General features: G+C 37.8%; 1 protein-coding gene across 1 annotated transcript; it reads right to left on the reverse strand.

Moving 5' to 3' along the window:
- Positions 1-2,886: 2,886 nt before the first annotated feature.
- Positions 2,887-10,478, reverse strand: tbx20 (T-box transcription factor 20). Its single transcript, XM_088410685.1, has 8 exons — positions 10,185-10,478; positions 8,500-8,806; positions 7,446-7,610; positions 6,245-6,353; positions 5,993-6,151; positions 5,068-5,144; positions 3,947-4,059; positions 2,887-3,757 (listed from the first exon to the last, which is right to left on the reverse strand). Exons 1-8 carry the CDS (start codon positions 10,312-10,314, stop codon positions 3,432-3,434), a joined length of 1,386 nt encoding a protein of 461 aa, XP_088266811.1. The 5' UTR covers positions 10,315-10,478; the 3' UTR covers positions 2,887-3,431.
- Positions 10,479-24,643: the final 14,165 nt, after the last annotated feature.

Raw genomic sequence — 24,643 nt, forward strand, 5'->3', positions numbered from 1 at the left:
AGGTTCACGTGTAAAAAAAGTCCAAATGTGGAATAAACATAACTATAACTGTCATAAAAATAAACAATGCTTAGTTAGAATGCAAATTTAGAAATGTACTTTTTTTTGGTTACATTTTTTTTCCATACTTTGGGTAGTCCTACGGAGACTTGTATTTTCTGTAAATGCTAACTTTTTCTTGTAATGGGCAAAGACGTTTTGTGCATTACCACCAGTGGCCAGAGAGTGGCAATATTGTACAATTAAAAAGAAGAAAAAACGAAGTTTGAAGAAGAGGAAGTATTATTAGTAGCTTTTTTTGTTGTCGTGCAGTATTACAGAGTTTCTCTTAAAACACAAAAGTGAAAATAACAAACACAGAAATATACCTAGATATGTAAGTAATAAAAAAAAGTAATTCTGAGATGTTTTCAAATTAAAAAAAACGTAAAAAAAAACAAAAAGCATATCCTTTACCCAAGTAAATAAGTGCAGACTGAAATGTACCTATTTATAGACTTCATTTTAAAAGTTTTTTTTCTTTTCAAATAGCAATTTTCTTTCTTTATTATAGTTTTCTCCTGTTTATTTATTTTATGCGTTCATTCATGTATTTTTATTTTCATCTTTTAGCTTCTTTCAGTAATATGAATAGATCATTGTTTCTGTTTTATACGTTTTTGTTTTTGTTTTTTTTTTTTTACATTTCTGCTAGGTTCATTTCTACTTTCCATAGAACGTTTCCCTTCTCTTTGATATACTTGTTTTCTGTGGGCGATTTTTTTTCTTTCATTTATTTTCCCTATTTTCATCAATTTCAGTTCACTTTATTACCTTTATTCATAGCTGCACTAAAATGACTTTTTTTATACTGTAACACGCCTTTACGAAAATACTTTGCCACCAGAGTGCGCTGTAGAATCAGTATTATATTTCCATTGTCAACATCTGTAATACTGTAACTACTGCAATACATACTACTTACAAGTACTATCAAAGTTGCTGCAGCTACAAGAATAGCAACAGTACCATCTATATAATCATTACAACCCATAACCTCAATAATCATATTTTTATTTAGGTATAAATAATAATAAGTATAATATATATATATATATATATATATATATATATATATATATATATATATATATATATATATATATATATATATATATATATATATATATATATATATATATATATATATATATATATATATATATATATTATAATATAAATAATAATAATTAGATGTGTTTATCACATGTGAAGTGCAATTGGAAATAAAAAAAAATAGGCAACGTTTGGGTGGTGATATATATTTCAAGTTTGACAAATTTTTAACGTGATACATTACACATTTTCAAATAAATATATTGCACTTAAAAAAAGTCCACAAAAGTCAAGATTGTTTGGTGCCCAGATGACAACAAATAAACAAACAAATGTGTCATTTGTACATTTTACATTCATGAAAGCCAAATAAATATGCAGCTGGCGTGGAAAAGGAGGTTGTTTTTATGTACACATTCATACTCTGCATTATGACTGTTTACAATATTCAAATTATACATGCAAAATTCAAGAGGATGTTCTTTAAACAGGAGTTGACAATATGTCATAATTTTTTGTAAAAAAGTAAAAGTCTTAATTGTGAGGAGAAAGTCAACTAAAAATGAGGTAATTGTGATACCATTAATCTGAAGTGATGATCTTTCCAGAATAATCCAATATTTGGATGCCAATTTTAATATCTGCAGTGGGTAGCAAAAATCTACACACCCCAGTTCAAATTTTCTATATGTATATATGAACGATATGAGAAGATCAATGGATCAACCCCCCAAAAAAGGAAAAGTCTACTTGAACATCTGAACTTCATTTGGCATAAGTTCAAAATATAATTGAGTCTGAGTCACTGTTCGTTGAGGGTGTGCACACTTTTGCAAGCACATTATCTCATAGTTTAGTTTTGGTTCTTCTCAGGAAAAGATAAAATAAACATTTCAAAAAGGTGGAAAAAGTTTTAAAATAATTTATCGTGGTATGATTTCTTTATCACAATCGCAAGAGTTTGAACAGAGGTGTGCAGACTTTCTATATCCAATGTCGTCAAAATTAGATTATAATGAATAAATAATGATAGAAAAAGCATGAGAATTTCCAGGAAGAACTAAAGCACTTTGTTCTCATCCCTTTCAACAAACAAACAAATCTGCAACCAGTTAGCTTATGCTAACTAGCCAAGACGTTTGTCGTTTTCGGCGTGAAAGTCAACAACTGGTAATGAGAAAACTTTTTTTTTCCTTCTTTAAATGATATAGCCCAGCATGCGTTTTATTCTCTATGGCGAGGCAAGTTTCCGATACACTATAAATTGACTTTTGAATTTACGCGTGTTGGGAATAACATTATCATCTTGTATCTGTCAAACATGGACAGCAACCCCCCCAGGATCAGAACCAATCAGCTTTTCTTTTTCTTTGTGTTTTTTTTCATCTTTTGCAAGATTCTTGAATCTTGGTTCTCGATGGTCCTCGGAGTTGTCTTAGTTTTCCTAGAGTTGCAGTTTCTTGTCTACAAAGGAACGCACTGAAAAGAAAAAAATACTATAGTACCAGAATAAAGTCTTAAAGCAATTAGTTTGAGAATATAAGAACACATACAATCCGAAATTCTGGACTCATATGTGAACTTTTTTCAATATTTTTTTATATTCGTATATTATATTGATATTATATATAATATCATATTAATTCTTTTCAGGAAGCTGTTAATAGCGTTTTTTTTTTTTTTCAAGGAAGTCTTGATTACATTGTTAAAAAGGAATTAAGTAGCCTTTTTTTATTCAAAGAAAAAATATTCTTATTAATAATTACTGATATGTATTTTATATATTTTAATTTTATAATGATTATTTTGAAATGGTAAATAGAGTGTTTTTTGAAGGAAAGTTTTTGTTATTGCTAAAAACTAATTAATTAAATAGTCTTTATATGTATTTTATATATTTAATTTTATTTCATAAAAATTATTTTCAATAACCTGGTAAAAAGATTTTTTTAAAGGAAAAATTCATTTCATTGGTATATAAATTAATTCAGAGAAAAAATGTTGCGTTATCCCAATTATTTTATTATTTTAAATGTTATTTTAATCAATAACATCTCTTGAGTTTTATTCTGGGAGTAATTAGTCATTCTTATCTTTTCACTGCGATCCTTTGTACAAAGTTGCATCGTCTGTGAACATCCCAGCTTGATTGAGGCTAAATCGTTGCCACGGCGACACACTTTTTTTTTGACAACATGGGTAATTTCGCTTTTGGGCCCTTGAGGTCAAGGATGTCTTTTTCATGGACTTCCTTACTGTCTCTTTGTCCTTTTGTTACAGTAAGCTATTTACACAAGATGAGCGTGAGGCGGTCCAAGGTTTGGGAAGGGGCGGAGTCATACGAAGGGCGTCATGACAGCGGAGGAGTGCCGCAGGCCCTGGATGGCGGCGTAGGGCCCCTGCTGGAAGTAGTGATGGTAGCGCGGCATGTGAAAAGACGGGAAGGACGGGCCCCCGGCCTGCAGGGTGCCGGGCGCCAGGGGCACGCCCAGACGGCCGTAGGGCGGCAGCGAGCCCTGGATGGCGTGCGGCAGGGAGGCAGCTCCGCCGGCCCCCATGGCCGACAGCGACGGAGGGGGCTGGAAGCCCGAGAAGCCCGCCGACGTGCCCCCGCTCACCCAGGAGCTCAGCGACAGGCTGTCCGAGGCCGTGAACGCCGAGCCTGCGACCGTCATTGGATCAAGAGGTACAGTTCAGTTATATTTAACTTTGAAGTTGACTACATTAGCATCTTTTGGAATTGCTGGAAGAATTGCAAAAAGAAAAGTTAGCGCAAGCTTTGGTGATGGGCCACATGCTCACAGCCTGCTGTGCTAAATGTAATTGGAATTCTAATCGTGAATGGAGTTACCTCTAGCGTGTGCCGGGTGCCCGTCCTCAGGCATGTGGTCTTCGTCTCCGGCGTATGTCCTGATGGGCGAGCGGGCGTATGAGTGCTTGTGGATCAGATTCTCCACACTTTCCCTGCAGCAGAAGTCCAAGAGCAATAGCCCGAAATAAATCTCCTTGTTTTATAGATTCTGTATGTAAGTGTGTGTGTATATTATATATATATATATATACACCCTACCATCTGCACTCAAGTGCATTAGCTCATTTGAGTCTTGTCAAGCTGCACTTGTCAAGCCAAATGACACAAATTGCGTGTGTGTATCCGTGTGTGTGTTCATCGTATGCGGTGGTCGGCATGATGCCATCTATGCGTCCACATTATCCCCTCCCCCAATTCCTCCAATCAGGTTAGCAAAGTGCAATATGTGTCAGCGGACCAGTACAAATGTGTGTGTTTTTATCAGGCGGACCCTATGGCAAAATCCCACAATGCACCGCGAGACGGAAGGAAGGAGGGCGGGGCCTGCTGGCTTCAATCACTCAGAGTCGTCCAATTGGATTAAAGTGTGTTTGAGTGCAGCCGCATGGCCGCTGTGGGATAATCGCATTTTCCCTCTGCAGCTCCCCAAAGATCAATTGATCAGCTCCAATTCACAGCCCTCAAATACACTCTGACACCATCTCCAAGTGTGCGTAGATGTAAAAAGTCTACACACCCCTGTTGAAATGTCAGCTTACGACAACATAAACTGACCAGGATGCATCATTTTCAAACTAGTTCCACAATTATTTTGATACTTTAACCTCCAAAACACATCAAAACAACAGAGAAAATATAGTTGTGTAAGTGTACACACCCTCTCTTAAAACTCGAATGCGCCTGTATTCTAGTTGAATGACACAGTCAAACTCATGCTAGATGGGGTCATCACCTCTAACAATTAAAGTGCCACTGATAAACCCCAAGTAAAGTTCAGATGTTCTAGGGGGCTTTCCTTGCCCTTCTGAGTGACATATTTGCACAATAAGATTCATTTGATGCTGTGGTGGCTCCCTGCAGACAATCCCTTGTTCTATAAGGCGTGAGCCACAAATAACAGGAAAATATCCACATAATGGCATTCCCAGAATTCCCTGTACCTCTCCATGTCCGTCAGTCGCGATGAATCCCGAAATCCTTTGGCAAACGGGTTACTGTCAATCTTCAGCTTGGTGATCTGACACAAACACACAAATATGTGTTATTTTTCATAACCCCAATTTGTATATATTGCAGTTAGTTCATAAACAAACTCTGTAGCCTCTTTCACACAGGGATTTTGCAAAAAAAAAAGGAACACAGCAAAGTAGGAGTTCTAAACGCCCCCCAAAAACACACGCACAAACAAATGTTAAAAATTTCCTCTAAAAATCGAATTTGTCCCCAAATTTACAAAGAAAACTATTGAAAAGCTCTCTTTCTGACTGACTGTTAAAGGGGTTAGTGAAAATGTCTCTAATGGACAAAAAAACTATTTTGAAAATGTCCAGTGATGGTAAAAATCCATTTTTTTTTCTCCATGTCCATTAAGGGCCTCCGCTGGTGCCCACTTCACACCTGCTTCTACGAATTGTTTCTCCACATATTCCATAATATTTTAAAATTTGATTTGAGCCGTCAAAATTGATCAATTAATCAACAACTAATCGATTCTCAAATTAATCAAAAACTATTTTTTTAATCATCAATTAATTGTTTTACTAAAATTCCAGCCTCTTGAGTAATTATCGTAAATTTTGGAGTCCTGTGAAGTTTGTTTCTCTTTTTTATTTAATTAAAATAGAACATTTGATTTTACTTTGGGAAAATTATGACTGAACCAATGATTGAATCAGTTTTAAAAAAAAAAGAGTACATAAATCCCGCTTGCTATTTTTTAAATCACATGTGATTAAAGAAAAAAAAATGGTCAATAAACTCTAAATGAGGAAAAATAGTGCGGAGACCACACACAAGATAAAGCAAGCAGGACGGCAGCTTTCTAACCCTAACCCGAGAAAGTGACTAGCGGCGGTGGCGACTCACCAGCTGGTTCTGGTACGCAGTCACTGCGGTGAAGACGGTTTCCACAAAGACGAACGTGCGGAACTCCTCCGACTTGAAATTGAGCAGCGCGGCCGTGTGCTCCTTCTTCTTGATGATGTGAACCCGAGGCTGGTACTTGTGCATGGAGTTCAGGATGATCTGAATGCGCACATACATCGCAGCTCACTTGATATATACTACGAGTTTTCATTGTTATTAAATGCAAATATTGAAATAAAACTCTGAACTGACGTGGCCGTGCTGGTCGAGCTCGTTGTTGGTGAGTTTGACCTTCTCGAAAGAAACCATTTGCTTCGTCAGCTGCTCGCCACTGAACGGAGAGTCGGGATGTACATACAACCTGTGAACGCAACAGCACCACACAGGTGTCACATGCATGCCTCTGATTGGCCGAGAGCCCAGGCGCCCATCGGATCTGGCGAAGGAGTAATTGTACATCATATTATTAAAATTATCCTCAGCTTCTTATTGTAGCTATAGAAATATTTTAATGACCAAAAAATTGGAATTTAGCCAAAAGTGGGAATAAATTTCACGCTATATGAGGGGATTTGACAGCAAAGATGTTGTAAAACTATTAAGCAAAGACTTTTTTTCGAAATTATCCATTTTATTATTTTTTTAATTTCACTTGACAAATATTTAACCAATATTACACTTAAGGAAGTGACGCGTAAATTTTCACGAGATGTGGTTGTAGTATAATCATCAATTGGGAGCCGATTCAAAATAAAATAATTTACTCAAAAATTCTACAAGTGGTATTAGTAAATAGAGTAATAAGCAACAATAACTTATGATTTTATGATTTATTTTATTTTATTTTTTTACGTAGGCCACGTCATGTTTTGATGCAGCTGCGCCTGCGCTAGTTTGCATTCGGCGCACAAACGTGACGTCACGTAAGATATGTAATTGACGGTTAGCGAGTCAACTTTGACCACAAAAATGAATCGAAAAAAAGCATTTAATTTTTAGAAGAGCTTTGGGCTTCACACCATTCCATATTACGTTTTTACGCAACTTCATGGTGAGTGCGCCAAGATTTGAAATAAGTCACTCAAAAGTAATATGAAATTAAGCTAATTAATCCTATGACTACAGTGCAGTGGTTAGCTACTCGTTTCCGTTCTGGTTTTACACTTAGAATCCAATAATTCACCCTCTCTGCCGATCATTATTATTCCGAACCAAATATAATTTCAAGTAACATGTCCATCTTTGTGAGACTACGTTTTTAAAATTAACAGTGCCGTTAAGCTAATTAGTGACTAATGATATGAGGCTTAGGTAACCTGTGAGGCGGAGTGATATTTTCAGTAAAAAGTCCCAATGCAGATGTTGTCCAATCAAATTTCTTGCTCGAAGCATTTCTGTATGTTTATTTGGTCTATTTATTAATTTATATTTATAGAGTTTGTATTCATATGACCTGGCAGGTAGAGGAGGGTCAGCCTTGCCGGCCACCAGCCACGAGGATCTGTGGTAAGCATATCTGTAGCGCTTGTTGTCCACCGGAACGATGTCCATCAACACGATGTATTTGCACTCCTGCTCCACACCCGAAAAAGACACCCGGATGGTTGGGAACATCCGCCTTGAACACACGCACGAACAGACAACAACACTCGGCGTTATTTCGTTGTTTTTGTATTTTTTTTAGATAATTTGTGGGGGTTTTCACGGCTCTCCAAGTCACTGACTCGCTGAAGAAAAAAAAAATATAAAACAAACATACAGGATGGATGCAATTGAAAAATACATATTCTGTTTGAATTATAAACAAAATTAAACAGCTGGTAAGTATTATGTAATTTATGCTAAAATCGGAAAGATAATAAAAGTCGCCAGCTTTTGATGAATTAATTATGATTAGACCAGCGTTTTTTAAAAATTAGTAAACATGTCGTTATTTTTATTGTTGGTGTTCTTAAGCAATTCCAATTGCATCAGGTCATTGAATACGCAAAATGGTTAGTGTTATTCAAAATAATAACCCTTACGCGTGGAATTTAGAGCCCTAAATTGTTAGACATTTGAGCCCTATTAAAATATTAGTATTGTGTTTTTCATTATTATAATAAACCATTCAAATCAAACCATACAAAAAGTGACTCCTTTGCAATTTGGTAAAATCATAAATTCGTTTATTATTAAAATCTCCTGCACGTTGTAGTTTTTGTAATGTAAATAAAAAATCTGTTGCAAATAACAGTTTAATTGTATTACCATTTAAAAAATACAGACTCTGACAGTATTATTCATTGTTAATAGAAAACCATTTTCAGCGAAAAAAAAGTGATTAATTTTTATATGAATTGGAGAGCGGGACTGAATGTGCTCAATTTATAAAAGTTTTAACGGGTTTTTGAGAGGTTCGTTTTTGAGACCGTGGCAGGCGACAGGAGCCAACCTCATTTGAGTGTTTGTTTGAGTGTTATTTGTATACGACGTGTTTAAAAAAAAAAAAAAAAAAGTTTGTTCACCTTCCGGACTTGGTGATGATCATCTCCGTACCGAGCTCGTGGAACTTGTCCCAGAGTTCTTTGGTTTCGAGACTGCAGGAGATGCCAGCCATCTCCTCGCTGCACGGGAGTGCCGGGCTGGTGGGGATGAGGGGCTCCGTGCACGCGCTCGCGCTGGACAGCGGCGCGCTCACGACTAGCTCTCCAGCCAGAGGCTGTAGGACGTCCAAGGACGACGAAGAGGACGATGACGACGATGATGAGGAGGATGAAGAGGAGAGGTCCGATAGGGGCGGCTGGCTGCACGACGACTTCTCCACGAACTGCTCTGCGAAGGCATATAATATAACAATAATAATAAATGATGCATATTGGATTTTATTTATACTTTCTTTAGCGGAATATAAGTTTTGAGGGAATATGAGGAAAACGTCTTCTTATTGATTTTTAAAATTGCATTTAGGATTTTTTTTTAAGAGTGCTTTTTATAGTTTTTATAAACACGTATAACGTAATTTAATATTTTTATACAACACAAATCAATAGATGTAGCAGCTATCAATTTATAATTTATGCATATTCAACGCAAACACCATATATTTAAATTGATACTGCGAAACAAAATAAATTACTCTACTATCACAAGTCAACAATTGCATTCTTAATAATGAAATTGCATCAATTTAACCGGACTCTAACAACAAAGCGTAAAACTAGAGTTAAAACGAATCAACTAATAAAACTGCATGAATGCATGCATTTCAACAATAATAAATCTTTTACACCCGAATAAAAGTTACGATTCAGAATGTTCTTAATCACTCAATATAAATCCCGAAATAAACAATGTGAATTATCTGTTTTTCTTATGTGTTAATATAATGACGTAAATGAGAACCAGTACATTGCAACCCGCGAATAAAATGTATCCATTGTCGTCTTATTGACTAACTCACTATAGCAAGAATAAACTAAAAGTAACAACAAATAAAAAAAAGGGATACTTGCATGAATACAAATTGTCAATTTTTGTATTTTCTCCGTATGTATTATGTCATACAATGTAATAAGAATTACACGACAATTTCTGTTTGTAGACGATAAATGATACCTGCGCAACAATTATTTTCGATCTGAAATAGAATGTCCAAAAACCACTGGAGTAACGAATGAAAAATGATGAAATACAACTTTGACAAGCCCACTACTGAAAGATCACTGGCTCTTCATGTTTTCTCATACGTGAATAAAATGTAGCCCTGAGTATTGTTTTGTTTATTTTCTAACCTACGGACAACTACTTATTCCAAATAAAATACTGTCAATGAGAGAAATTATTTACAGAACATTAAAAATTGTCCAAATACAAAAAGGTTTTTGGTTAAATTAAAAAAATAGGCCACATTAGGCTTATCGTTTACATAACTTTATGTCCTTCAATGTACTTGTCTTTAAAGTCTTTTTTTATTTCACGCATTTTATTCTTTTTAAATTGTAAGGAATTTTGTTACTTCTGCGACGATTTCAATTATCATTACAACGTCTTACTTTTACATTTAAATATCCCACGTCCGAATTGTAAAAAAAGTAAAAATCACAAAAAAACGATTTTTCTGCACCCTTTTTTGCCGTCTTTTACTCGATTTCCACGAACTGAAAAAGTTAAGTTGACTGTCCTTGCTTCGGAGTATTTGTGCCTCACGTACCGAGGGGCTTGATGGTGCTGTCCCCGCCGTCCTTGTCCTTGCTGGACTTGCCGCTGGACATGAGCGCTGCGATGGAGAAGGCGTTGGCCCGCGAGGACAGCTGCGGCTTCGGGGAGCTGCTGTACTCCATGTCGCTCCGCGAACGAAAAAGAAAACTCCACACAAACTCGACAATAAGACAGTAATAAATCCTTTAGCTTGATGTGCTTTATACAGGCCGATGTGGTCTCATGATTGTGGACGGGAAGAAAAAGGACGGAGACCAGGACATCCAGGACTTCCAGGTGACTCCCAGGCTGGTCCTGTGTTGCTTTTGAGATATTTGTGGAGCGCTTGGAGCCAACTTGAGCCGTTTTTCCCCCTTCTTCTTCACTCCAATCATTTTGCAGAGGCTCACGTCAGGCTGTCGCATCTCAGTAGCCAATCAGAGGAGGCCTCTGTGGGAAGGGGGCGAGGGAGAAGGGGCAAACACGTCATGGTCAGCAGGAGCTGCAAGAGGTAAGAGGAAGTCAGCTGCTATCTTCTTTGACTTCATCTTCTTTGGTGTCAAAACACGAAATTATGTTGTTGGATATCCTAATGCTTCCTGTAGGAATTGAAGGATAAAAACATCCCTTTAAAAACATGAAAAAAAAAACCTAATCAAAAGACATGAAATTGTATTGCTAGAAAAACTACACATTTATTGTAGTTAAAATAAAAAGGAACAGTAAGGCAGCACACAAAATCCCCCCCCCCCCAAAAAAAAAGACAAGCACGTTTTTGACCCCCCCCCCCCACATGAATCACCAGTGGCAGTTATCTTAGCATTAGAGGTTTGTGATTTTAGCTTCTTGTCTGGGAAATTCTCTAAATTGTCAAGATTCTTCCACATCACTTCACTTACCAGTTTTTTTCTAATAGTTAGCTCTGTATTATTAGCATTTTTTTTTTTAAAGATTATTAACAAAGGTTCACCTGCTAAGTTCTCTGCATGATTTCTGCACATTGCTGACTTTCATTGCTGTCGTATTTTGCCTGCCGACTGTTTGTAACTATTAACTATTGTGTTAGCAACATTTTTGTACGTTGACGAGTTTTGTCTGTCACATTTGTATTGACGATTGATAAGTATTAGCCTGGTTTTAGCATCATTTCTGTTTGTTTTTGCGTTTCATCTGTTTCAGTACACTTACCGATTAAATGTAAATTTGTGGTGTTATTTTTTACTATTTCAAGATTTGACTTTGTCCCAAATGGTTCCAGAGCTATGAACTTAGCATTAGCGTAGGTTTCATTGCCAATTGTAACATTTAATTCAAGAAATTACGCTTGTTGCATTGACGTTAATAAATTAAGATAGAAACAGTGTGACATGAAAAATATGTTTACTTTGTATTGCTGATATGATATGAAATTCTATAAGTGATTATTTATGAGAAAGCTAGTTGTCCTGTCCCTCGTTTGTATAGTTTTACACTGATGCTTCGAGGAAGTTCACTTTCATGTCATGTTATTTAGTGCTTTATTGTTTTTCTATATAGTGAACTCGTAACAAAGAAAAATGTCTCCGCATGTCTTCCTCTTATCGCCCATTTATTTCCATATCACACAAATAAGCTTTTGAGAAGCTTTAAAACGATCACTTTTTTGCGTGCTTCTTCGCTTTTAACCTGATAGAGATGGATAGATCCGGTCTAGACATCACATCAGGCGATGCCTTTATGGAGACGCCATGTTGTTTCCTGCTGGATAGCGAGACAGATAAGAAAAAGCAGCAGTCAAGTACTAGAGATGTCATTTGATGTCTTAAAGTTGGAGGTTACAAAATCCGCTAGAACACTGACTGCTCGTTAGAGGACCATGAAAACACTTTTTTTTTTTTTTTAAATTTGACTTTTGAAGCATTTTCTTCTCTGTATTCACCAAATGATGAAGACTAGTGCTATTTATAGCTTTTCCAGTGTGTGTTGTGTCCTCTAAAGTGACACAAACGTGTGTGTGTCCTCCATGTGACTGTGTGTGTTTGTGCGAGAACGATGTGCGAAGGTCTTAAAGCCGTTAGCTGAGTCCAGAATGCAAATGCGCCTGTGCAGATATTTAATAAGAGACCCGCGCTGACAAAGTGGATTAGCGTGCGTTGGCGTCTGCAGTGGATAATGTGCTAAAAGCTTTCCCTTGCGCTGCTCGCTGGATATTATTCACACTTTGAGGGGCCGACGGGGCCTTCAAGGGGCAGTGCGGCTCCAAGCCAGGCAGTCAAGTTACTCACACAAACTGCAAAATGACAGTTTTTAAAAAATTTAACCTGAGGATCTTTACAAAGGATGTTTTTGTAAATTAGCGTTGGAGTGAACAATAAAGCCTGAAGTTATAACATTCAAAAAGAAAACATGCCCTTGAAATCATAAAGGTTTAGCATTTCAGTACTTTTTGCTAGATTTAACCCTTTCACTCATGATTCTGTTTTTTTTTAATAAAACATATGGCATATATTACTTGTTCATAATTCAATGATACTTGGGACATTAGGTAGATTAGGTCCATAGTAGCATATTTTCAATACATATGAAATTACCATTGGAACTGTCCCATAGAATTTGATACTTGTACAAAAAAAAAAATATATATATATATATATATATATATATATATATATATATATATATATATATATATATATATATATATATATATATATATATATATATATATATATATATATATATATATATATATATATATATATATATGGATTCATTCTCTTACCAAGAAATACTACTGGGACTGTATATCCCATAGACCATGATACGTGCCAGAGAAATGAAAATGATCACCAAAAGCGTACAATACATAGTAATGAGTGTAATCTGTAGTAACACACTGCTTGCCAGCCAATTGCAGGGCACACCCAATAACACCGAAGGACAATTTAGTACATGTAATACACCTGCCGTCCATGTTTTAAGAGTATGGGAGGAAGCCGAACTGCCTGGAGATAACCCACACAGGCTTGGGGAGAACATGCAAACTCCACACAGGAAGGCCGGAGCGAGGTGGATTTGAACTCGGGTCTCTTTAAACTGTGAGGCGGACGTGCTGTTCACTGCGCCACCGAGCAGAATGAAACTAGCTTAGCAAAAATATGACTATTCTAAAAATATCTTTATTACTCATTTTATTCGCACTGAAAAATGTGCCGTTTAATACCTCGAGCTATTTTAAACCGTATTAATGCATCCTTGTAGCCTTTTTTAGCCATCCAGACAAAGACTGTAAGCAGAGTTTGGGGGCTGTACTAAGACTTCACCGTGTCCCGGTCAGGCATACGGGTGACAGCCTTTGTGTAATAAACAGAATCTCGTGTGCGGTAATGGGGATTTACATTGACAAAACAGGGGCATGTACATACATTACACGTCTTCCTGTAGGCAAATAGTCGGCGTAATCTGCTGAAAAAGTGGCCACGCGGGGCCAAAAAGGTCAGCTCGCGACAACAGCCATTTCATTAAAGGCCCAGCTCAAACGTCCCGCCGGGCAATTCAATCACGGGGCGATTATTTTTCCACCAAATTCCACTCTGAGGGGAATTGGCCGTCGCGGGCGGCCGACCTCGCGGCACGGAGGCCATTTATCCGGCGGTATAATGGCGGGGATGCTTTCATTGTCATATCCCTGAGTGCAACCCAGATCTTGTTATGTGCCACTCACCCATCGCGCGCTTTTCATTCCCGAGCCTTTCGAAAGGATTTACGGCTAAAGTAGAAACTATATGAAAAATACTGTCACCTAGCAAATTGTTACTTTGTTTTTGTGGGTGACACTTTCACTGAATGTGAAATAAGATCATTTATTTCTTGTCCATTCTGACATTCAAAACAGTTTCTTTGCCAAAACCTCATTCACTTTGCTTTACAAAAGCCTGCTAGCCTAATGCTAACGCATAATACAAAATGCCATTGACGGGCTAACACATCCGAGAAGATGGATGGATGGATGGATGTATACAATGCTTATTCGTTTACATTTTCTTTTTTTTAGGAATATTTTAGGAAGGCTAAATGTTTTAACATTCAATTCCAGACATATTTTTAAGTTTAGTTATCAATCCAAGGTACCTTTTTCCCCAAATGTTCAGCAAAAGAGTGTCGAGAAATGGTCATAAATTAAAAACAAAGTAATGATGAATGATGTGCCAAAATAATTGCTTACTGAAGTAATCAATAACTCCAAGATTTAATAGGGCTAAAGTCATTGCTGTCTTTAATTGCTCCCTTAAATACTCTAGGTATTTAAGTACCAAATTAATCAATTACTTTACACATTAAAGTAATCAATTACTTTTGCTCATTTAGTAGGCAATTAAGTACTAAAGTAATTGATTACTTCAGGTACTAAACTACCTAAGTGATTATGCTCACACTTTGAGGACTTAATTGATTACTTTAGTACTAAATGACAAAAAGTAGTCAATTACTTTCATAATACTTTACTGTACATTGAACGTTGGACTGCAAAGACGTAGAAATACGTCTTTGGGATTAAATGAGCTGTTACAAGCCTGTGGGATGGGTTAATTTGTGCAAAAAAAATGTTTTCATTTCCAAGAGTATCATTCATTTACACTGTAAATAAAATACATAAAAAATAGCTAGCCGTGCTAAAATGCTAACCTATTGCTGAGTCTTTGCTGCGTGGAAAAGAAAAGGACCAACAATTCTTCCTTGGAATGGATTATTTCCATTTCTATTAATTCCGGTGAAAATAAATTCCAATTAGATGACTGAACAACACTTCACAGCTCATTCTCATCCACCCGCTGTTAGTACACATGCACATACGCACACGCGCACGCACAGACTATCTGGTTCATATGACTAATTAGCGGAGCGTCACACTGCGCTGCTGCTTTTGATGTTAATTGCTTCGTCAGTCAGTCGGGTTAAGTTCAAATGCAAGACCGGCTCCCCCTCTCTTGAGCCCCCCTGAGTCGCCCCCTCCCCAAATGTAACCTCCATCATAATCCACTGGTACACCCAAACACCACACTTTAGTTCATTCTAGTTCAACTGCGAAAGTTATTTTTGGTAACTTGTGTCAGTTAGTCGGTAAGGTTGACAAAACCGAGAAGACAAAATTCTTCTTAAAAAAATTGAAGCAGCCTCTCTTTCAGTTCCTTCCTGTAGGGGGCGACATAACCAACCTAGCAAAGAAGTGTCGGATTCTAACGAAATGTTCCACTCTTGTCAATAATGGATGACACACGGTAGTTGTTTTCTTCTCTTGAGTATTTGAGCGCGACAGACTCGCGAGAAGCTAATAAGAAGCCGACAGCCTTTTCGCAGCACAGCGATGACATTTTAGCGGCAGCGGCTTGGTGCTAAAAGCTAAGAGGATCCGCTACATGTCTTCAACAAGTTACGCTGTAATTGTGTTGTGATTCCACCCCGCTGAGCAGATAGCACGCTCAATATGGACACGCTTGCCGCAATTTTTTTCTGCCGTTTCTCACTTCCTTGTACTTACACCTTCACATTTTTCAGGCTTGTTATATTTTCGGAGAAGTTGTCGTTTTTCCTAAACATTCAAACGCATAAAGTAAAAGAATAATAGAAAAAGAAAAACTTTTTGAGAATAATATCTTATGTAAAAGTCAAAACTTCCATGTTGTTTTAAGTCGGGAAAAGTCTTGAGAGTCACAACTTTCAAGAATAAAATATTTTTTAAGGGTTATGTAATAAGGAAGTATTACATGAGAATCAAACAGAGATAAAAAAAAAACACTTTAAAATAGTTTTTAAATCTCGACATCATTCTGAGACCCAGTTTATTTATTTGTGTCCGCTCTTGTGTCCATTGATAGCTCCAATGAGTCAAAAGATTTAGACAAAAATATTGTTATGGTTATTGTTTTTAGAAAAATACTATAACCTTTCATGAACAAAGACATGCTTCATGAGAGAATTTATTCATCACTCTTTTCAAGAATATTATTTTGAAAATTTTGTAATATAAGAAGACATTTTTTACTTAAGGAAAAACATCATTTTGTGCGAATAAAGGTGTAATTTTACTCATTATAAAAATTTCAAGTTTAAATCTCAAAACATCCGAGAATAAACTGGTTTAAAAATGATCATACATTTTTGAGAATTAAATTTAAAAAATGTAATGTTACAATAATATGAAATTCATGTATTACCACATGAACCATCCTAATTTTAAGAAATAATTTGTATTCTTTTTTACAAAACAGTAAATTTAAAATAATAAAGTCCTTCTTTTTAATCAGAATTTGATTGGGAGGAATGCAATATTGTACAGAAAAGACCTAAAAAAAAATCATTTTTTGCTGCTGTTATAATCTTCTAAACTCAAACCTCCACACTCAATTGTCCAACAAGTGGACAAATGGAAACAACAATGGCGCTAATGCTGTAATCTGGCGCTCTTGCGTCTTGCGTTTGTCTTGGCTGTGGCCTACTCTCCAAATTGAGGGATTAGCATGACGGCTAAACTAACAGCGAGCTAACTGGAGCGGAGCCAAGCGGCTCCAAGGGAAAAAAAAAAAAGCACCATTGTTGCAAGTGTTGTTATTGCTCACAATAATCTGCACTTAGGGTTTAGCGTCCGTCTGGGGTGAAAGTGGAAAGGGAGGATTAGGGCCTTTGGAAAAGAGCACGTCTCAAACCTCACAGGGAGGTACTTACGAACTTGACCCAGTATTGCTCAAAGTTCCGGTCAAGTGAAAGTAAATGTCTTCTAAATAACGCCACCGTGTTATTAAACCGAAAAAAATGACAATGAGGCGCTCTAAAGTGGCCACGCCAGCATAATGTGAAATCTCTCTCCACAAACTAGCTGTAATGTCAGAGTCTTTTGTGGGGGCTTGTTCCCAATCATTTTGGGCCTACTCGTTGTTTTGTCCTTGCACTCATGGCCAACAACGAGGCACTCTAAGAAGGCAATGCCGGCATGCTATCTGAAATGTCGTGATTGCGCTAATATAAATAAAATTACGTTCTTATATACTGACTCCAAACCGCCACTGGGCTGCGTTTTGGCCACGCCCCCTAAAAATATGGTAAATTAACCTTGTGCAAAATTTGGACCATTTTTGGGCCATTTTCTTCATTCTCCCAGTATTTTAGCCATGGGATAGCACACTCTTGGTAGTGGCTGTGCTATGTTGAACTTTGACATGTTGTTACCATCTGAGTGAAATTTCAGCTCCCTGAAGTCTCCTTTGAATTATTTCCCTTTGATGTGAAATGTCTTTGATGTAAAGATAAAAGAATTTGACAAAATATGGCGCAAGACTTGTGAAATGCAAAATATCTATAATTAGGTATTAAACAGTTCTTAGTCTTTGGATGTTTTCAGCATTGTTTCAAACACGATTTCTAAATCATTTTACAAGGTTTAAAGGTTTATTATGTTCATACCTAATTTTGGCATGGAGTTGAATTTGTTTTGTTTACTTGTACACACTAAAGGAAATGGCAGTAACGAATAAGTAACGTGAGTTAGCTTAGATGCTACTTGTCAGTGGCGTTGTTAGCCCGATGTCAAGTGAAAGTGCTGAGGGGGGAAGTTGGGGCTTAAGGAAGGTCCGAGGGGGCCTCTTCCTCGTGCCTTCAGTCGAGCGGAAAATCTCAGCAAATTAGTTACCGTGATGACGGCGGGTTGGGGAGCTTTCATCCAGCGCAGCGGCACAAGAGCCCCCCCCCTCCAACCCCAAACCCCCTCCCCACTTCATAACCCCTCTCACCCCCTTAACAACATCTTCACCCCCCTTTGACTCTCCCTAGTTCCCATACGAGCGTCCATTACCCTACTGTTAAACGCCAATTCAGCATTAGCACCCTGAAGAGGTGTCACATAAACACCCGGCACCCGCTAAGAACTTTCCAATGCCCCCGGCGACGCCCCCGGAGACGCCCCCTTAGCCTGTCGCTTGCCACTTTTCAGGCTGGGTAAACCTAAAACATTTTAAAATCATAGTTACAGAAAGCAAAGATTGTAGCCGACCTTATTGTCAGGTTTCTGGTAGGGGGCTAACAGTTAGCATAAAACCAAAGCATACGATAGGCGAGGTACTCCTGTCGCATGACTTGACCAAGTTAAGTTTTAATTTACATTTTAGGAGTTTCCTGGTTAAAACTTGTGAAAGACTCCATTCAGCAGGTTTTTCGAATGTGTGGATATTTTTACAATTTGTCGTAAAACAGGACAAAATAATCGACTAACAGGAAGAGTTCAGTGATCTTGATTCATCTTTTGCGGATCACCCTGGATGACTGAGAATTACCACCATTTTGTGAAATCTTGACATTGCTGTTAGGTTCGAGTTTTTGACAGACAGTTTTTGTATGCATTTGAGATGTCCTATTTTGTTGGTGGTCTTTGAATGCACCTTATGTCAAGTCAGAAGTAAAACCGAAAACTCTTTTGCTGGAGCTACTAAAAACTCGTGCCGTCTACTTATAATTGATTTGTGCTCCCAGAATTTGTTATTGTGTGTTAGTATCAAATGGTTTGGTAAAAGTCGCTCATACAGAACACCTTTTTTCCAAGAATGTGGGATATCTTGGTTTATGTCTATGTAATTTGGTCTAAAATCAAAACCATGCTATTGATGAGCCACATTTGAAAGTGTTTTATTTGTGTGTGTTAAATAATTCAACATGTATCATGTACACATGCCTGTTTACTTGGAAAATGTGTGGTTTTGATACTTTATGATCGTTTAAGTTTTATGGGTTGTTTGAGAAATTTTGTAGTATCCATAGGCAGTTACACTTCTCTTTAATGAGCTTGATTTATTCATCATTAGACCTTATTTTCTAGTCTTATGCGAATTAATGGAATGTTTTTCTCTGCAAAATGTTGGACATTTGCCATTTTCTGCAATCCCACCCCTGTTAAGGAGCTTACCTCGAGGCATAAATACTAAAGGATTGTGTGTTTTACATAGGCTATCATTTGGATGGTCAATGTATTTCAGGTTTGCAAAATCAATGGTGCATTTTCAAACATGATTTTTTTATGTGCATCATTGATGAATGTCGGTCATACGACAAAGTGGACACCATTTTTATTTGTGTCGGGAGTTGGGATGTGTGACATTGTGGATGTGTTATATCACAACGTGTGCGTGTGAGTGTGTAAGTGTGAGAAGTCCATTCAGAGGTGTGAGCGTGTATGTTCCATATCTTTGGATTTTAGCAGCAGTTTTTCGCAGCTAACGCGTTTCCCTCGAGGTTCGCACGCAAACTGCGTGCACAACACATTTACTGTACCGTATGCACTTCTCCGGGAGGGATTTATCTTTTAGCATGGACGCAAACTTTCTTACTTTACACTTGTGATATTATCCTAAGCTACACTTGCTCCGTATCAACAAGTAGATGGACACCAAAGTAGTCACGCAAGATTAAAAATCACAGTCATTTACTCTCGAAAAGCTGCTTAGTGAAGTCTTCGTCATCACACAGAAAAAGAACGAAACAAATTCCTTCGCAACCTTTGTGAAAAGCTAACTCACTGGACTCAAACGCACCACGCCAGAGAGCTTTATTTAACGTCCGGCGTAGTTCTTGAACTCAATCGGTCAACAAAGACAGCAAAGACATCTTGAAAGCTCCGCAGCTTTTTCTGATAAAAGAGCAGACGCTTGTTGTGGTGGCGTGTCGTTAATTTGAGACGCTGACTAATAGCGGCTCGCTAATGGGCTGCGCAGACACCATTAGCGTCTGGGAGATAAGTCTATCTAAGAACTGATGCGAAGCACACACATAAACAAGCATATAGTACAACACATAGACGGATAATCCATTGTATATGAAGATTAGTTAGGGTAAATAAAGACAGATTGACTGTATATAAGGACAAGAAAAGTGTATATAAAGATGGACAGCTAGAACCAAACTAATGTATGGAAAGATGGGTAGACCATATTCATACAAAGAAATAAGTTGGATTGATAAACAGACTCCCGCTGACATAAATGGACAAAATATACAAGATGTCTGAGTGAGGATACAGAATGTTACTTTTGCTTATTTTGCTTAATATTAGCAGTTTGCTTATGTCTTCATTGAGCAGCTTGATTTGAACAAACAACTTTCATTTGGATTGGATTAGCTGTTTCAGTCTTCATTGAGAAGAAGACACTACAGTACATTTTGGATCTTTTTTTTATTTCTGTGACCGGAAGTGCCGGGTCAAGTCACAGGCCTCTAAGTTAGCTTTTCTTGCTAACCACTTACCACTTAAAAAGGCAGTGTTTCATGTGAACAATGTATATTATGTGTAATGTGATTGTAGTGCCACTGTTGAAATTCACCATCACTTTGTTTGTTTTTCTATTGCTTTTCCCACATTGTGCCTGCCATCAAAACCAAACAAAAAAAAAATACTGTCTTGAGAGGTTCTACGTGGCCGCCACGTCCGTTGGAATCCCATTATGGCTCCGCTTGTCTTATCAGGTGCTGTGAGTGGCACGTAACGCTAACAGTGACGGCCTGCTGTTCCCAGGGAGGCGGGGATGTGTGTGTTGTGTGTTGTCTGGGGTGGAATGATGGGTTGCCTTGCTTGCTTGCTCCATATTTGTTCATGTTTAGTGTAGCAAGATGCCAAGGAGCTGAGATGATCACAAAGACAGACACGTCCTTAAATGGGGGATATGCGTCCTGACAATCAGGAACATTTTCCATATTTCTGATCAAATTACGCAAAAGCTGAATGTCTCTCTTATTAAATGCATTCCAATACATAGGTGGATAGATGTACATTTGTGTATTTGCTTTGTCATGTGGTGAAAAAGGTGAATAATAGTTTTTTTCTAAAAATGGATAACGGAAACGCACAATCCAGTCCACTCAAGTTTCGATAATAAAACATAAAACAAGAACCCGCTCAAGAAGCTTGAAAACAGTCGTAAATATTTTGTTTAACGCCAAAGGAAGCAGACCGGGCCAGTTAATAACAACCAGGAAATGCGGCAACTGATCGGAAATCGCCGACATGGCGTGTTGTTAACGTATTTACCAATCAGGCTCTGCTTCCTGCTGCATTAACTTCTTTGTTTCTTTTTTTATTTATTTTTTTTTTGCTTTTAAAAGCTTTTCAGAGCGATAAGCCACAAGCGCTCCCGCCTGCGGGATAGATGCGCTGTCATGTCACGGCAACCGGGAGCTCAAACACACAGGCCATTATTACATTTGCGTAAAATAGCACAGTATGTCGTTTTTATCATATGGGCTGTAGATTTACAGTTTGTTTACGCCATATTAGCTCATGCGCTTCACTATACGCGGACCCCCGTCTTCATACGAAGTCTTGAATTTCAAAATAGTACAATTGGCACAAAATCAATAGTTGCATCAACAATTTGCATGTTGTCTTCGTCATAGCCTGGTAACAACTACAAAGACTAACTACTGTTTATTAACTACAATTACTGACATTGACGACTAAAGACGCCAAAGAAAAGTTCATTAGGTGAAAAATCCAATTTAACTGGGCTGGCAGTATGAACTGTAAGTTAAGTATTCCTGTGATTGGCTGCAGAACAGGAAGTGATAAAAGGTGAAAACAGGCTTATGTTTTTCTCCCACGTTATCAGAGGACGTCTTTCTTTCTCCTTTTTCCTCCGTCTTCTCTTTCTCCTTGTCCTGGTGCTCAGGAGGAGCCAGCCAATAAAGATAAGCTTGACAGAGGAGTCATCCAATAAAAGATAAGCGTCCGAGTGGTCCGGCCAATAACAGATAAGATGGTGGTAGGTGGTTAAGGGTGTGTTTTCGTCTGTGACTTCCTGGCTGGTTTTGGTCGGAATGATAGGCAACGCTGCTGATACGCTCGGCGTCTTGTTGGCATTTGCGCAGACGAGTGACCATCTCATGATATATATATATATATATATATATATATATATATATATATATATATATATATATATATATATATATATATATATATATATATATATATATATATATATATATATATATATATATATATATTAGAGATCTACAACTCCGGGTCATTCAGATGACTTAAAGGGGACGCGCTAGCTAGCTTGTCGGATTAAAATCACCTTAGCAACGGTGTGCTTCATTCAAGATTCAAGTTTCATTGTCATATTTTCTTATAAATTCTTATTCTTTTCACTTCCCCGAGCAGACTACATTCCATAATCGAGCAAATATAAAGTAGGCAATAAAACAAAATCGACTAATTACGTGTCCACCAAAAATTCATACTTTTGTCAATTACTCAAAATTTATATTTCTAACATACGCCTGGTTTCATTAAGCCTAATCATGTTTTGAAATCCGTTGAACTCTATCTTGAAACCGTCCTTATCTTGAAACAACTAACCATGGCTTAAAATGATGTATAAATATACATGAAAGTATTTATTGAAAATGAAATATAAATTACAAATAAACACATGTTGACCGTCTTTATATAAAATAAAAAAAAAATCATAGCATATTTTTACATCACTTATCTAATTTTGTGTGTGTGTGTGTTTCTCTTCCCCATGTAACTTTGCTTCCCAAGCGCCATGTTAGGCCTCGTCGTCTTTTCACTACTTGTGGTGTTGAGGCCTGCTGAAAAGCCAACAGAGAGCAGGCAATGAGCTAAGTGACGCTTCGCTCTTTGGTACCTCACACACACACACACGCACACACACACACACACATCGGAGATGGAGGCAAAGAGCACACAACAAAGCCACGGCGGCTCCAACCAATCAGCAGTCAGTCGACAGGCCGCTCTTTTGTCCATCATTCAAGCGCAGACGAGAGCACAAACAAGAGGCGGTGTGTGTGTGTGTTGGGGGATAAAAGCCCTCCCCCATGCCAGCCGTAATCCAATTAGAGGCCTGCAAATTTGATTGGCGCCCCAAGAGTGTGCCTTCAGCTGTCCATCATTAGCGACTGCAGTGTGGCTTGGGGGGGGGGGGCTGTCAGTGCATCCATGTGTGCACGTGTGTGTGTGTGTGTGTATATGTGTCCGTGTGACATGGAGCAGGACGCTTTCTTTATCTTGGCTGCCTCAAAGACGACAACTCTGTCTTTATGTGTCTGACGTATACGTCAGTGTGTGTGTTTTGTGCTTGCGTGTGTGTGTATGCGTGTGTGAGTGTGCATGTATGTGAGAGAGAAAAAGACACAGAGTGTGTGAGGGTTTGAGTGTTACTGTGTGTGTGTGTGAGAAAATAAATGTCGAATGTAAAGCTTTGTGTAGTTGTGTGAGCAAGTTTTCATGAGTGTATGTGAGCATCTGTGTGTGTTTTGTGTTCTGAATGTGTTCATGTTTGTGTGGTTGTGTGCATGTTTTCATGGGCGTGTGTGTTTCTGTGTGAGTTAGCGTCCGTGTGTGTTTTGTGTGTGTGTGAGAGAAAAGAGAGACAGTGTGTGCCTGTTTGTGTCCATGTGTGAGAATAAATGTCTAATGTAATGCTTTGTGTAATATGTGCAAGTTTTCATAAGTGCGTGTGAGCATCTGTGTGTGTTTTCTGTGTGCGTGTGAGAGAAAGAGAGATGTGTGTGTGTTAATCTGTAGTGTGTGTGTATGAATGAGAATGTTCAGTATTTTTTTTTAGTGTATATGTTTGTGTGCTTGTGTGTACATGTTTCTTATGAGTGTGTCTGTTTGTGTGAGCATCTGTGTGTTTTATGTGTGTGTGATAGAGATGGAGAGAGACAGTGTGTGTGAGTGTTAGTGTGTATGTGTGAAAATGTGTAGTATGTAAGTTTAAAGTGTGTGTGAGCATCTGTGTGTGTTTTTTGTGACACTGTGTGACAGAGACCGTGTGAGTGAGTGTTAGTGTGTGTGTACGTGTGAAAATGTATAGAATGTGTGCTTACATGTTTGCATGGTTATGCCTGCGTGTGTGTGTCTGATGTTTAGGTGTGAGTGTGTTTGTTTATGTTTTTACATTTGTGGAGGTTGTTATTCTTAGGTTTGTATTACTTTTATGACCAAGTGTGTGTTATAGTTTTACTTTAATGTTTTTTTGTTGCTGTTGTGTTACTGTTTGTGTGTTTCTGTGACAATATTTGAATCTTGTTATGTTTGTATTATTTTATTTTGATGTGTGTATGTTGTTTTTGTGTTGGTTTTGTTTTGTGTGTATTTAGTGTTATTTTTACATTTATGATATTACATTTATGTTTTTGTGTTAATTTAATTTGTGTGTGTGTTGTGTATTTGTTGTATGTATATTTCAATGTGTTTTAATGTTGCCTTTACGTGTGATTGTATTCATTTTTGTGAGTGCTGTCGTCAAACTGTTTGACTGTTTGCGTCGATCTTACGAACGTGCGTGTGTTCATGTGCGTGTTAGTTTGCGTGCGTGCGCGTTGCGCCGGCGCAGACGCGGCGTCTGGCCCAGTCTGACACGTTCCAGATGTTGGCGAGCTGAGATCGCGTCGCTCAGCCTCGCCGCCGCTGAAACAAAACTC

The sequence above is a fragment of the Hippichthys cyanospilos genome, chromosome 3 (assembly GCF_059441005.1).
Source record: "Hippichthys cyanospilos isolate Australia breed blue-spotted pipefish chromosome 3, RoL_Hcya_1.0, whole genome shotgun sequence".
Lineage (NCBI taxonomy): Eukaryota > Metazoa > Chordata > Actinopteri > Syngnathiformes > Syngnathidae > Hippichthys > Hippichthys cyanospilos.

Coding starts and splice junctions, on each gene's coding strand:
- tbx20 (XM_088410685.1), bottom strand. CDS start 10,314: ATGGAGTACAGCAGCTCCCCGAAGCCGCAGCTGTCCTCGCGGGCCAAC. Junction 7,611..8,499: donor ATCATCACCAAGTCCGGAAG/GTGAACAAACTT, acceptor CGTGTGTTCAAG/GCGGATGTTCCCAACCATCC. Junction 5,145..5,992: donor CTGCGTACCAGAACCAGCTG/GTGAGTCGCCAC, acceptor TGTTTGTGTCAG/ATCACCAAGCTGAAGATTGA.